The sequence below is a fragment of the Prinia subflava genome, chromosome 8 (assembly GCF_021018805.1).
Source record: "Prinia subflava isolate CZ2003 ecotype Zambia chromosome 8, Cam_Psub_1.2, whole genome shotgun sequence".
Classification (NCBI taxonomy): Eukaryota; Metazoa; Chordata; class Aves; order Passeriformes; family Cisticolidae; genus Prinia; species Prinia subflava.
Window position 1 is genome coordinate 4,256,693 of NC_086254.1, and position 14,893 is coordinate 4,271,585.

Genomic DNA, 14,893 nt, shown 5'->3' on the forward strand with positions numbered 1-14,893 from the left:
TCCAAGGGAGCTGGGAGACCTGTCCACGGGCTCTGCACCTTCTGCAGGCTGACAGGTCTCACTGAGCCTCTCTGAGGGATGGAGGCTGTCAGAGATAGGCGAGGCTCCTGGCAGGATGGACGTTCTCTGACAGCCTGAGGTCCCTGCATGGATGGCTGGTGTCTGGTGGTGTGCCATCCTTGCAGGGCTTGAGGCTCTCCCAGGGATGGAGATTGTGTCTGGGAGCAGCCTCTCGAAGGGATGGAGGCTTCTGGGTGAGCTGGAGGAGCCACAGCAGGGCAGGTGGGCCTGCTTCCCCAGCTCCTCCAGTTCTTTCCAGAGTGCCTGCCACATCCCAGCGTAGAGCGGCACAGATGTCCCATTGCCGAGCCAGAGCAGGACCATCAGTTCCTGCAGCTCTTGGGCCACTGCCACGCAGGGGCCGCAGCTGCAGGAGGTGTCCAGGGGGCTGGCGGGAGCACCTGGCCGCTTGCGAGGGGTTGCCTGAGGCCTGGAGGACGTGGGAGCTGCGGGGGCTCCTCGGTTCCTCCGTGAGCCTCTGGGCCGGACCCCGGGGCGCTTGCGCCTCTTTGGTGTTCCTGTCTGCCGCCTCCATGGTTGCCAGTGGCCAAGGGCCCAGCAGACAGCCACAGCGGCCAGCAGCAGGACAAGTGCAATCATCAGGACGCCTCCGTCACACATGCCTACGGAATGTCCTCTCGTGACTGCACTGGCAGCTGGGGGGCTGGCCCGGCTTATATAGGCACGGGTGATGTCACAGTGCTGTGGCCAGGACACTGTGTGACATCACAGCCCTGCCTCACACCAGCGCTCAGCCCCTTTGTGCCGTCACAGCCCCGCCTCTCCCCAGCGCTCACCAGTGCGCAGGAGGGAGAAAGGGGCTCCCTGAGGGCACTCGGGAGCCCTCTGGGGCAGAGTGGATGGAAGATCCTTGTCTAAGTTGGACACAGGGATGAGGAGGAGAATGGTGATGGTGTCACCTCCTTGCTGACAGAGCATGGGACATGAATTGTCCAATGGGGCACTGCAAAATCCTTGAACAGGGCAAGCCCTGCTCAGAAACATCCAAACCATCTCTGTGCTATCCATTACATTGCCATCCTCAATCCAGACACAGCTCTTTTGTGCCTCTTACTGGAAGAAAATGGATCCTATCCCACTGAAAACCAGTACAGCAGCCAGTTCTTCACACAGCACACCCTGTCCCCCATTCATCTCACACCTGGACTTCTGATCCAGAAGGATTCTCTGAGAGACAGGGTCAAAACTCCTCTTAAAATCGTGAAATAGAACCTGCATTGCCTTCCCATCACCCATGAGCCAGGTGTCCACATGGCAGCGGGACAATCCATCAGACAGACAGGAATTTCCCTGTTACCTCACGCTGCCCATGGATGACGCGGGCCTGTCCTTCCAACACTTCTCAGTAGTGCTAAGCATGACCTTCTCCAACATTTCTCCTACTATCAAGATTACACTAACAGGGCTGGAATTTTGTGGAAAGTTCCAAGCCCTTTCCTGTCAAGTCAGATACAGATGGAGAACACTGAGCCAGCATGGACCTCCTTGGGCTTTCAGGACCTTGGGTAGATGATTTAGGGCATCCCTAGTGGGTCATATTGGGATGAACCCAAACGAAGGCCACATCTCATGGATATTCTTCTGCTCCAAGTTGTCCCCAGCCATCCCAAATGGAAGATCACTGTTCCTCACACCACTGTGCCCCTACTGTTGGACACCCACACCACCCTTTGGCACCCAAGGGAGCCAGTGGTACTGGGCAGAGCCAGGGTCAATGGGACAAGCCTCACATCAAGGCTTTATCAACCAAAAGAGCCCCTCATGGAATGGGAAGATCTAGAATTAAGAAGCGGGGAAGGGTTTAACCCTACTACCTGTTTACCGGGTCCCAAGGGAGGAGATCTGAAGGAAACTCATGACCCGAGTCAGTTAATAGATCTCCAGATGCTGAGGAGATATTCAATTATCCCCCTTGAAATAATTGTTCGGGATTTGTCTTTTTCTGGAGCAGAAAATTAGGATGGTGCTGGAGGTTTCTGTTCTGTTCCCAACGGGACAGCCATTTGGCACAGCCCATGAACACGGCATCAGAGTCCATGTGGATGTAGGAGAGATCCTTGTGTTCCGCTTCTTTCCCTCTGCCACTCCCCACTGCCACCAGCTCCCCCTGGGCACTGAGGGGGTTCCCGGCTGAGCGAGGGCAGCGGGAACGTGCAGCAGCCCCAGGATCCGCTCCCTGTGCACTTCCCGCCATGGGGCTACCCTGGGCCTTGGCATGGACACAGGGTCCCCCTTGTCTGCTCGGTCTGACTCTCCTGCCACAGCCTCGCTCAGTTCGATTTAGGTCCCTGCCGTGAGGGACGCTCTCCCCACGGATCCTGCTTCTCATTCCTTGGATCCACAGCACTGCTCTTGCTGGATTTTAGCCAGAGCTTCCCCTGTGGAAGAGGCTCGGTTCTGCAGTGGAAAGCGTGTTCAGCTTTTGCCAGCCACCGTTAGCTGTTTCAGGCCGCCAAGAGCTCTTGTGTCTCCCTTTTCCCCACCAATATCCCTCTGTCCCCTCCTTCTCCAAGTTTCCCCTCAGCAGTGCCGAGCCTTTTCCCGCCCTTTTCCCCTCAGCGCTGGCCCCGCCCCCCGCTCAGGCCGCGCCCCTCGGCTGGAGCGGCTCCGCGCCCTCCCGTCCTCAATTAACGCCCTTCGTTCCTCCCTCCTTAATACCTCACTAATTAACCCCTGGCCGCCAAGAGCAGGGGTTTGGGGGAGCTCTGTGGGACATCCTGCCTGCGTGGGGCAGGCCACAGATGCTCAGTGTTGCCCTTCTATTCAGGCCAGGGACTCAGGGCACCGTGAGCCCCTGGCAAAGATGCTCCATGCCAGCCCACAGCAACGTGAGAGGGAGAGGAGGAAAGCAGGGTGCCAAAGACACAGAACTCCTCAAGACCACCCCACCCTGCCCCTTCCAGCTCCATGCCATGTTTACAGGAGCTGAGAAAGAGGGGAAAGAAGAGACAAGCTCCACGGCAAATCCCTGCAAGAAAAATCCATCACAGGCCAGGAGGCTCCTGTGGCTCCTTCCTGAACATCGGGCCTGTGGGGAACACAGCGCAGGTGTCCAACACAGAACTGGACATTGATCCCTCCTGGATCTCATTGGCACCGGACCCAGGCAAGGACAGACCTGGATATTCTCCTGGATCTGTCCCAGGAAGGTCCCTGCTCCCTGGTGCAGACCGGGAGGGGTAGAGGTGGCCCTCTCACTGTGCTCAGCAGATACCAAACCACCCCTGTTTGATCCACAACATTCCCATCTTGTTCCCAAACCCAGCATGTGCCACCTATTGGGAAGAAAGGAGCGTATCACAGTCAAAACCAGAGCAGTAGGAGCACCATGAACACTCTTTGGAAAATCCTGATTTATTTAGAACAGAGGCTCTGCAGAAGTTGGTGAGCTGCTAACAAAAAACTCTTGCAGCCCTCAACAGCCTCTTGTCACGAGAGCTTGCCAGAGACAGAGGAACTTCAGCTCCCTTTGTCTCTGGAGGATCTTCTCAGGCACTGTTGGAAGTTGGTACAGCTGCAGCGCCCTGGGAGCCACGGGCAGGACACTGGTGGCACCAGCACTGTTCCTGATGTGCCACCACTTGCTCCAGGGAATGTCTCATTGCAACAGGCTGAGCTCTGGCTCGTACTTCCAGGCTTTATCTGCCCATGTCCATCCCCAGGGATGAGCCGGTTCTGCTGATCCCTGAGGCGGGCGGGGCTGTGACAGCACAAAGGGGCTGAGCGCTGGTGTGAGGCAGGGCTGTGATGTCACACGGTGTCCTGGCCACAGCACTGTGACATCACCCGTGCCTATATAAGCCGGGCCAGCCCCCCCAGCTGCCAGTGCAGTCACGAGAGGACATTCCGTAGCCATGTGTGACGGAGGCGTCCTGATGATTGCACTTGTCCTGCTGCTGGCCGCTGTGGCTGTCTGCTGGGCCCTTGGCCACAGGCAACCATGGAGGCGACAGGCAGGAACACCAAAGAGGCGCAAGCGCCCCGGGGTCCGGCCCAGAGGCTCACGCAGGAACCGAGGAGCCCCCGCAGCTCCCACGTCCTCCAGGCCTCAGGCAACCCCTCGCAAGCGGCCAGGTGCTCCCGCCAGCCCCCTGGACACCTCCTGCAGCTGCGGCCCCTGCGTGGCAGTGGCCCAAGAGCTGCAGGAACTGATGGTCCTGCTCTGGCTCGGCAATGGGACATCTGTGCCGCTCTACGCTGGGATGTGGCAGGCACTCTGGAAAGAACTGGAGGAGCTGGGGAAGCAGGCCCACCTGCCCTGCTGTGGCTCCTCCAGCTCACCCAGAAGCCTCCATCCCTTTGAGAGGCTGCTCCCAGACACAATCTCCATCCCTGGGAGAGCCTCAAGCCCTGCAAGGATGGCACACCACCAGACACCAGCCATCCATGCAGGGACCTCAGGCTGTCAGAGAACGTCCATCCTGCCAGGAGCCTCGCCTATCTCTGACAGCCTCCATCTCTCAGAGAGGCTCAGTGAGACCTGTCAGCCTGCAGAAGGTGCAGAGCCCGTGGACAGGTCTCCCAGCTCCCTTGGACCCACGGATACCAACAGCACGGGCGCAACCCTGACCATTGAGGTGGCCAGGGAAAGCCCACAAGTCCAAGTGGGAGCCCAGCCCGAGCCAGGGGAGCCGTCTCAGGAGCAGGTGGCGGAGCAGCAAGTGTCCTGGAGGCAGCAGTGCCCGGCCCACAGCTCCCAGGACACTGTGCCGGGTGTGCCAGCTGGCAAGAGCCCGTGCCTGGAGGTGGAGGGGATCCTTCAGACACCAAGGAGCTTCCTCCATCTCCAGGAAGCTGCTCCTGGCCAGCCACCAGCTACCAGCCAGGAGCTTCTAGTAGCAGGTGAGATCTTCAGAGGAGCTGTCTGAGGCTCCACTGGGGCTCTTGAGGGGCATTCCCAGGCCAGGTCAGGGCCTCTGAGAGGAGCCCAGTCCCTGGCCATTTTCAGCGCCTCTGGTGCCAGGGCTTCAGAAAACCCCTCTCTGGTTTGCAGGTGCTCCTGAGATCCCCCTGTGCAAAGCCTCGGGCTGCAGCCCCGGCTGTCCAGACCACCAGAGTCCAGCCCAGGACGCCGGGGCCAGCGACGGTGCCGCCCTGCCCCGCTGCCCTGCGGCTCGTGCAGCCGCCTGTGCGCCCTGCGCTGGCCCAGCTGTGCCGCTCGCCAGCCCCACGGCTGCAGGGCGGCGGGCGCTGCCCGGCGCGCAGCGGGAAGCAGGTCAGAGCAACGGGGCCCGCGCTGGCTCGGCCCGCTTCACTCGAGGGCACTTGCGGGTTGGTGGGCGCAAGGCTGATGGCTCGGTCTCGGCCGCAGGGCAAAAGAAGACGCTGCTGGAGCTGTACCAGCTGGGCCCGCAGCTGGGCAGCGGTGGCTTCGGCACCGTTTTCTCGGGGACCCGCGTGTCGGACGGGAGTCCGGTAAGTGGCCGCCATGGGCGGGCACAGGAGAAGGGTCAGGGGCGGGGCGGGCAGGGCTTGAGCTCAGCCCCCTGTCTCCGTGGCTTGCAGGTGGCCATCAAGCGCGTGGCCCGGGACGGCGTCCTGCAGTGGGTCGAGCTGGTGAGTGAGCGGGGCCAGCGGCACAGGACGGGCCGTGGCGGGCAGGGATAAGCCCGGGCCCGAGGGCGGCAGGCGGGGGATGGCGAGGGGAGCGGGTGTGAGCTCAGCGTGCGAGGCCGAGCGTGGCGGGCCCGGGGATGCCAAACACCGGTGGGCGGTCCAGGCCGAGGAGCACCTCCCAAGCACCCCCTGGGCGGGAGGAGTCCCAAGCACCAGGGAGGCTGCCCAAAGGGCATCCCAGGCAGGGGGCAGCGCAGCCAGAGGGCAGCATCAGGCGTGCTGGAGGCCTTGTCTTCTCCTGACAGCCCGACGGCACCCGTGTTCCCATGGAGGTTGTGCTGATGCAGACGGTGGGCTCTGGCTGCCAGTACATCATCCAGCTCCTCGACTGCTTTGAGCTGCCTGACAGCTTCGTGCTGGTCATGGAGCGTCCGGAGAACTCGCAGGATCTCTTGCACCTCCTGCTGGAGCAAGAGTTCCTGTCCGAGGAGGCGGCGCGCTGGCTTTTCTGGCAGGTGCTGTATGCCGTGCAGCACTGCACGGCCTGCGGCGTCCTGCACCGGGACATCAAGCCACAGAACCTCCTCGTGAACCCGGAGACTGGCGAGCTGAAGCTCATTGACTTTGGTTGCGGCACCTTCCTCCAGGAGCGGGCCTTCACAACATTTGCGGGTGAGCCCCAGGCCGGGCCCTGCCGCCAGTGCCAGGCACTGCACGGCCCCATTCCCTCCTGGGCTCTGGGGTGCAGCGCTCAGCCGGCTGCCGCCTGCCCTGTGGCACGGGGCAGATGCTGTGGCCCAGGAGCCGGCTGCCAGCCCTGCCCACAGAGGGGGGCTGCAAAAGCCAGGCCCCGGCCCCTGAGCTTGGCAGGCCCACAACGGCTTAGGCTGCTGCTGGCCTTCTCTGCCTTGCAGAATGGGTTCTCGGCTTGGGCCAATTGTCTGGGGGATGCGGGGTGGCCTTGGGGGAAGTTGTGGCCTCTGGTGCAGCCCCTGCCCCTGCCAGGGGGCTGGCGCCAGGCTCTGGAGGGCAGCAGCCTGCGCCTGGACAGCGCCGCCTGTGTCCCCTAGGAACACGCGCGTACTGCCCACCCGAGTGGATCGGCCTTGGCTGCTACCACGGCCACACGGCGACCATCTGGTCCCTGGGTGTGCTGCTGTATGTCATGGTCTGCGGGGACCTGCCCTTCTGGGAGGACCGTGACATCGTGTGGGGGCAGCTCTTCTTCAGGCAGCAGGTCTCTCCAGGTGGGTATGGGGCCTCAAGAAGGCAGGCTTTGGCAGGCGGCTGGGCGCAGCCCAGCACGGCCCTGAGGCAGCTCCGCGGGAGGGAGGTCAATGTGCCCTCAAGGGCCGGCTGCAGGAGGTGGCCCGTGACGGGCTCGGTGTGGCACGCTTGGCTGAAGGAGGTGGCGCTTGTCCAGCCGTGCCGCTGTCCCGCAAAGGGCGGCTCTGGGCACACGCAGCGTGGCCCGGGCTCTGCAGGCGCCGGCAGCAGCTGGGCAGGAGCCTTCTGCAAGTGACCGGCGCTTTCTGCCTTCTCTCCCCAGAGTGCCAGCATCTCATCCGCTGGTGTTTGTCCAAGCACCCCGCGGACCGGCCACAGCTGGAGCAGATCCTGGAGCACCCTTGGGTGTGGGGCGGGCGTCTTTGATGCCTTGCCCCAGCCTCTGCAGCACCCACTTACCGAGTCCCATGCAGGACTGAGGGCCTGAAAAATAAAACAACCACCCACCTATTCCAGGCTGTCAAGTCTGGTCCTTGTTAGCAACTCCAGCTCAAGGAACGTGTTGGGGAAAAGGGGCAATCAGAGTGTTCCCTTCAGCTTTTTTTGAGCTTTTGATGCCTTCCCTCCACATAGGTAGATTTGTCTGCCAGAGTGCAGACAGAGGAAGGCCTTAGGGCAGAACTGCCTGCTCCCTCAGAGTCATGGGTGTCAGCAGGACCTGCTCAGCACTGGGGGTGCAAATGGGCAGGAAAAGCCTGGAAGCAGAGATGTGAACCCAGCCCACAGCAGTGCAGCAATGACAGACGAATATATCCTAGGAGCAAATATCCTGGTGCTGCCAATTGCAGTCCATGGCTCTGAGGAAACTGCAGCTGTGCCATAGGAGAAGACCCTTGGTGTGGTGCTGGACAAGATCCTCCAGCAGCAAAGGCAGGTGTTCCCATTTCTAGCTCACACTCTGGAGCAGGCAGTGGATGAGGAGGAAGAGGAAGATCTCCACAGTTGTGTTACTTGTAGCAAGAGTCTCCATTGCTCCCAGTGCCTGCATGAAAGCTTCCAGACTGGAGACAGAGGAAGCCCTTTGGGCCTGACTGCCTGCTCCCTCAGAGCCATGGCTGTCTGCAGAAGCTGCTCATCCCTGAGGATGCAGATGGCCAGGATATGCCCGGAAGTAAAAGGGGAACCAGGCCCTCTCCTAGAAGATGTTCCCAGAGGCAATTGTCCCAGGAACAAGTGTCCTGGAGCTGCCAGTTCCCAGTCCATGGCTCCCAGGATGCTGTGGCTAAAACTAAGGACAAACGGAGACCCCCTCTCTCCCTCCCCTCAAAGGGGAGGATGATGGAGATTCCTGAGGCACCCAAAAAGGGAGAGCAGATAAAGGTCCCCTGGTCCCCCATAGGGCAGATGGGGAAGAGACCACCAGGACCCCCATAGGGAAGAGAAGAATGGAGACCTGCCCTGACCCTCTTCAGAAGAGAGCAGCACAGAGACCCTATTTTTTCCTTTTTAATTTTTTTATTTTTTCTTTTTAAAATTTATTTGTTTTATGTTTCTGTAGCAGTAAATCAGGATGTTGATGGAGGTTGCTGTTTCTGTTCCGAAGTGGGCAGCCTTTGGGCATAGGCCATGAACACAGCATCGGAGTCCATGTGTCACTAAAGCTGCAGGAAAAACAGGAACTCTCTAACAACATCTTTTCAGTGTCAGAGAAGCAGGCATCCCTTTTTTCTTGTCAGGATATTCAACAGAATTATTTCATCCATACATGCCTGGCATGTGCAGTGAAAACCACTCTGACCCCCATGATTCTTACTAGGCTTTTCTCATATTTCTCTATAAAAACCCCAAAGAAATTCTTCTTCATTGCTTCTGTATTATAGAGTGCATAGGATCTAATCTCTTCCTTGTGAGGGTGGGGAGGCCCTGGCAGCTGTGTCCCAGAGCATCTGTGGCTGCCCCATCTCTGGAAGTGTTTAAGGCCAGGCTGGATGGGGCTTGGAGCATCCTGGGATTGTGGAAAGTGTCTGTGCCCATGGCAGGCAGTGGGACTGGATGAGCTTAAAATCCCTCCCAACCCAGAGTGTTTTGGGACTCTGTGTTCTGCTCAAACACACAACGGGTTCCATTAGCTGCCTATGCCAAACCTACCTGTTAATTGATGGATAAATAAATTCCTGGCAACCACCACCACAAAATAAGGAAAACAGCTCCATAAGAGGGACCGGCAGAGGCTGTGGTTGGAAATGGGGGTCATGAAGGGTTCCTTACTGCACAAACACTTTTCCTGGATAAATGCTGTTTCCCACTCCAGATGGATTCATCCCCCAGCATTTTGTCAGGGAGTAAATAAAATACTGAGAGCAGATAATTGCTGGTTCCCTGGGAATGCGGTGTCCTCGTGAGGTCATGTCACTGCCATCACAGCACATCCAGCCCCGACACAGTCAGTGACATGTCCCAGGCCAGGACATGCCCCTGGAGCTCGTGGTCATTTAGGATCTTGCTGGGGACTCAATTTGGGGTTGGATCCATCCAGGTAAATGGCTTGAAAACTGCTTCCCCTAATTTTCCTGTAAGTGAGCTATGTATCAAAATGGATTTCTAGAGCAGTAAATTATAATTTAGTGCTTATTATAATATTCATTAAGAGCTGCTGTCTGCTGTAGTGTTACACCAAATACTAATTATTAGAAATTAAGGTGACAGGAGGGAATAATACTCTGAATTGTGTAAGTGGGAGTAATAAGAGCCTAGGAGGGATAAGCAGACAAAGCAGCAGGAGAATTTCCTTTCTACAGGGAAATCAGCATTACTGGAATCCCCAGTAGCACAGCAGTGGGAGGCATGGCTGCCCGGGAAGGGGGTGTGGGCAGGGGACAAAATTAATCAGAGCTACAAAGACACCAAGCAGAGGGGTCATAGCTGCAGGACCATTGGATTCAAAGTGTTCAGTTTTGGAGCATCACCACCTGGCAGGATCCATCCAGTGGATTGACCTCCAAAGGCTCTATCTTGCCTCAGTGTTATTTTTCTACTTTGTTTGCTTGCTTTATTTATTTTTTTTTATTCCTCCTTAAGCTGAAATTAAATTCCTACTATGATTTTGTCACAACCCAGTGTAGTAAAAGGTGTCTCTGCTCATGGCAGGGAATAGACAATCTTTAAGGTACCTTCCAACCCAAACCCAACTGCAGCAGGAGATGGATGCAGGGCAGGATGAACAGCCAGGGAAGCAGCCAAAGCCATGCAGAGCTGTGTGAGGGACATTGTTTTTTCAGTCCCCAGCAAAGGAAAATCACAAACTTCACCCTTTATTGTTGTCCATGCTGCTCCATAGCAAGCACAGCTGTCTCCAAGGCCTCCCTCCAGCAGAACCCTTTTAATCACATTCCCTCTCTCGTATGCTTTAATTAGGGGGAAAATAATCTCATATGTTAAAGTGATTCCTTTGTTGCCAGACATTTCCAGGTTTTCCATTTTCCCCTCCTTGAGTAGGAAAAAGTCATTTACCGTGTTCTTTTCTAAAGCAATTTCCAGGGACGTCCAGCAAACACGGCCAGGAGCCATCAGTAGCCAAGCCCTGACCGAATTTCTTTGCCCGAGTAAATCAATGTTTTGCCACTAATGGGAGCTGAATGCCCATTTTCCGTGCCCCATTTATTTTATTGCCAGGCCTGGGGTTCAGGGGAGGCAGCACTGGGGCAGCTCTCCGGAAATCCCAGTGAGAACTTGGAATGTTCACTCCCATCCCATTTTATGGTGTGTGATGTGCAAACACATTAAGGAAGAGCTGCTGCACTCACCAGCTGGAATAACTCACCATGCCTGGCTCTGTCTCTGTCCATCTCTTTTATTTTTTATTTGGAGTTTCCATAGGGTTGTTTTAATGGTGGGGGATGCTCTTGCTCCATTTGTGCCAGCAAAAAATCCCTGTGGAAGAAATTTTTTTGCCATGACAGGGTGTTTTTCAATATTAGAATGAAAAGGTATCTTTTTCCCTGCCCTGTTGGTCCCTTCAGCCTTGCTGTGGGATGTGGACTCAGGGATGGCAGCCCTGAGCCACCATGGGATGGCAAAGGCAGGAGCTGACCCACCACCAGCTTGAGGTGAAGTGATTAAAGCTTGTGGCTGCCACCAGCATTTCCTGCCTGTAATTAACGCTTTTAATGAGGAGGCATATGGTAACCCCCTCCTCCCCCCAGCATTTTGCCAGGTGTGGGTTTATTAACGGCTGCTAATTACAGCATTATTCAGCATCTAAGTCAAGGAAGGCTGAACCCTATGCTCTGACTGCCCGTGAATGCTGCCAAAAATTCCCTAGTTTAAATTTTCTGTTTTCTCCTTATTCAGGGAACTGGACCTCTGGGGGTTGCAGGGCAAACCAGCATCCCTAGGACACAGAGCCAGTGCCTTTCCTGCTTTACCTGACCCCTCTCCATGCACAGAGCCCGCAAATCTGGCTGCACGTCATCCTCCTCACAGCCAGAGCATGCTTTTATTCCCAGAGGTGAGTTTTGCTGGGAGCCTGATAGTCCCAGGAACTGTATAGGGGTTTGAAGCAATTCTCTATCTGATGGAGTATCCAGCTGCCAGGACATCCTCAGCCCCATGGATCCTCAGGGCTCAGGAGTGTCCCAGACCATGAGGGCATTATCCTGGTAGGAAAACCAGTGGCTTTGTTCCCCTCAGACCTCAGCTCTGCTGCTGGGGTGTTCATTGCAGCAAGTGCTTTACATCAAGGCTCTTTCTTTTGAAAAAGGCTCTTTGTTTTACCAACAGCTAGTTACAGCTTTTACATTGGGTATTATGAAGTACCTCACTCCCAGCTGGGGCTCTGAATATTCCAGCTTCATGCAAGTATTGGGAGAAAATGAGTGTTAAAATCATCCATCTGGAAGTTCTCCCCCTCCTTTCCAAGCCAGTCCCAGGTCCTGCTCCTGCAGCAGCCTGGTGCTACCCTGGCCGTGCCTGCCTTGTCACCAATGGCATCTGTGCCATGGCCATGGACACTCTGGATCTGCCTCTGAGAGGGACTGAGACTGGGGAGAGAGGGACAAGGATGGATGGAGAGGCCACTGGGGATGGAGACAGGGTATGAATCTTCAGAGAACCCATAAACACATGGACATGATTTGGAGTTGGGAATGCCTCACCAACACTGTTGGATCCAGCTGCTGGGGATGTGGCACTTGAGGACACGGCGCTACTCGTGGCAGTGCTGGGAGAACTCCTGGACTTGATGCTCAGAGGGCTTTTCCAGCCCAAAGATTTCTGTGATTCCATGAGCTGCCACAGCTCCCTGCCCGAGCACACTGCTCCTGCACCACTGTCTGGAGCATCAGGGCATAATTTATTGTAAAATATTTCATTTTTGTGACTGCGATGCTGGGAGGGTATGTTGGGAGGATGGCATTTCTGGGAGCAGGAAGGGAGAAGGGGGAAGGTGCAATAACAGGAGGGGCTGAGGTTGGCATGGGTTAAATCCACATCAGGAAGATGGGATGGTCAATCCAGGATTTAGCTGTGGACACATTTCCCTGGTTGGTGACACAGCAGGACATCAAAATGTCAGGGAGTGGGTCAGGCAGAGCCCAGTACAACCATCGTGCCCAGCACTCCCCTCACCCACCACTCCCACTGGGATGTGCTGCGGAGAACCCTGGCCTGGCCGTGGAATTGTCTCTCTCTGGCTGAGAGAGGAGAAACATCTGAAAATGGAAATTCCTTTTTGAAGGAAAATACAGCATTGGGTGTATTTATACAGTGTATAAACTCAGTGGAGTCCTGCTTTCAGCCAATCTGTGTGTGGTCACTCTGGGCACAGAGCACCCAGGAAAAGTGTCTGTTTACTGAGGATGAAACAACCGATTCACCTGAGGAAACACAATAATTCTTGCATTCCAGGAAAGTCACACTGAGCTGGAAAAACAAACCAACCTTCTGTGGAGCCGAGCTCTGGGCCTGGCTGCTGGTGCCCTCTGCTGCCAAGTGATGCTTTTCACATCTTGCTCTTCTCAACTCAGGGAAGAAAGAATTCCAGACTAAGTTTTATGTTTTCAATACACTTTTTTATTGCAGTCACCTCTACATGCTTCACAGGGTTAATGACTTTTAAACCTCTATGCTACTAAATTAGAATATTGATATTTAATGATAGAACTAAACAGAAGATCAAAAAACTGCTGGAAAGATGCACAGACTGTCAGGGATTTTGAACTAAGTACAGAGAGAATAAGTTTAATTAAGACACAAGAGCTTATCAGTATTCATAATATTTTCACAGGAAAAGGTGATTAAACATTAATAAAAGGAATTTTGTTCTTTAGTAGAAAAGGGACACTGGCAGCAAAAACCCCCCAAACAAATATATATATAAAGCAACATAAGGTGAAGTAGGACAAAGGGATGGAATTAGTAATTTCCTCCAGTGGCTTCTGCTCTGTGGAGCAGCAACTCTGTGCTGAGAGAAAAGCAAGCACAGATGGAGTGTTGAGGAACCCTGAGATTCCAGAAACTGGGCTGAAATTTGGTTTGATGCCAACAGATCTCATCAGAACCCTGTCAACAGCACCCTTCTCCCTGCACTTCCTCCTTGCTGGCTTTCCAAACACAGTGCAAGGCACCGCAGCCCTGGCCAGGCAGCCCCTTGGGAACTGCCCCAGGTCCTCACTGAGCCCTGCACGGCCCCAGGCTGGAAACCACCTACACATTCCTACGAGTCTTAACGAGGCTTTGTTTTTAGAACCCTCAAAACAAGTGCTACAGTGTGTTCAAAGGTAGCATTCAGTGTTTTCAAACCACGGTTATGCAACCCAAAAGTTATGAAGTTAACAATATCAGTTACATTTTACAGGCTTTTCTCCCCTTCCTGCCTTAGGGAGGTGCAAAGTGGCACAGTTCAACAGCTTTTAGACCAAATCCTGGCAGGATGAGCAGAGTAAGGGAAAGACAAGCCCCTATAATTTTAAGCAAGCTCTCTATATGACATCTGTTGCCTTTTCAGAATTCCCATTACATTAACTGATCATGCTGCTTCATTTTCTTGCTCTTCTCCTCAACGTCTTTCAGCACATCCTGCAATTTCTTACAGTTCTGCGTCAGGACGGCAAAGCTTTCCTTGAAGTTGCCGGCCCCGTGCTCCCTGCAGATGCTCTCAAGCCCATCAAAGCACTGCAAAATCTTCTCCAGCTCGGCCTTGACAACCTTCTGCTCCTCCAGCTCTGCTCGCAGCGTCTGCTCCAAGGCCGCCTCTGCCCTGCACTGCTGCTGCAGCTGCTGCAGCTCGTCCTGCAGTGCCTCGAATTCCTCCTTGCTGTAGGGATACTGCTCCTGCACCTTGTCCTCGGGCAGCAGCACGTTCTTAGGGATGTTCAGCACCAGCTGCAGCAGCATTTCTTCCATTTTAGCGAAGAGTTTATCGAAGTGCTCCTTCATGAAGAGCAGGAATTTCTCGGTGCATTTCCGGATCTGGGAAGGGCTGACTTTGCAGCCGGGAATGCCGTCCAGCTTTTTCAGCATCACGCCCTCCACCACCAGCATCATTTCAAAGAGGTAGTCCTGGAAGGCGATGTAGACGCGCAGCAGGCACGTCTGGGGCGTGAACCCGAAGAACTGCGCCTCGTAGGTCATGGGATCCACCGACATGGCGGCGGGGGGGCCGGGCCGCGAGGGGCAGGCGGGTCTCCCAGGGCTCCCCGGCGTTACCCGAGACAGCGGGGCCGCTCCTCCCGTCGGCGTTCGCGGGCTGAGCGCGGGGCCCGGGGCCGCTGACCCGGGGGCGGCTCCGGCACCCGACGGTACCGCCGCCGCTTTCCCGCCTCGCTCGAGCGCCGCCTCAGGACACGCCTGCCCGTAGCCAATCAGCGCCCGCCAGGGCACGCTCACCGCCCAATCACCGAGCGCTCCGTCCCTCGGTGGGCGGGCCAAGCGCGGGGAGAACACGGATGCCCTGGCCACTCGGCCAATGAAAGCGCGGGGTGGTGGGCGGGCACTTCAGCCCCACCAATGGGAGCCCTCTGCGGAGGCCCAT

At 55.9% G+C, this 14,893-nt stretch overlaps 1 protein-coding gene across 1 annotated transcript; it reads right to left on the reverse strand.

Moving 5' to 3' along the window:
* Positions 1-12,910: 12,910 nt before the first annotated feature.
* Positions 12,911-14,773, reverse strand: MIS12 (MIS12 kinetochore complex component). Its single transcript, XM_063402441.1, has one exon. The coding sequence runs from the start codon at positions 14,506-14,508 to the stop codon at positions 13,876-13,878; it is 633 nt and encodes a 210-aa protein (XP_063258511.1). The 5' UTR covers positions 14,509-14,773; the 3' UTR covers positions 12,911-13,875.
* Between the last annotated feature and the right edge of the window lie 120 nt (positions 14,774-14,893).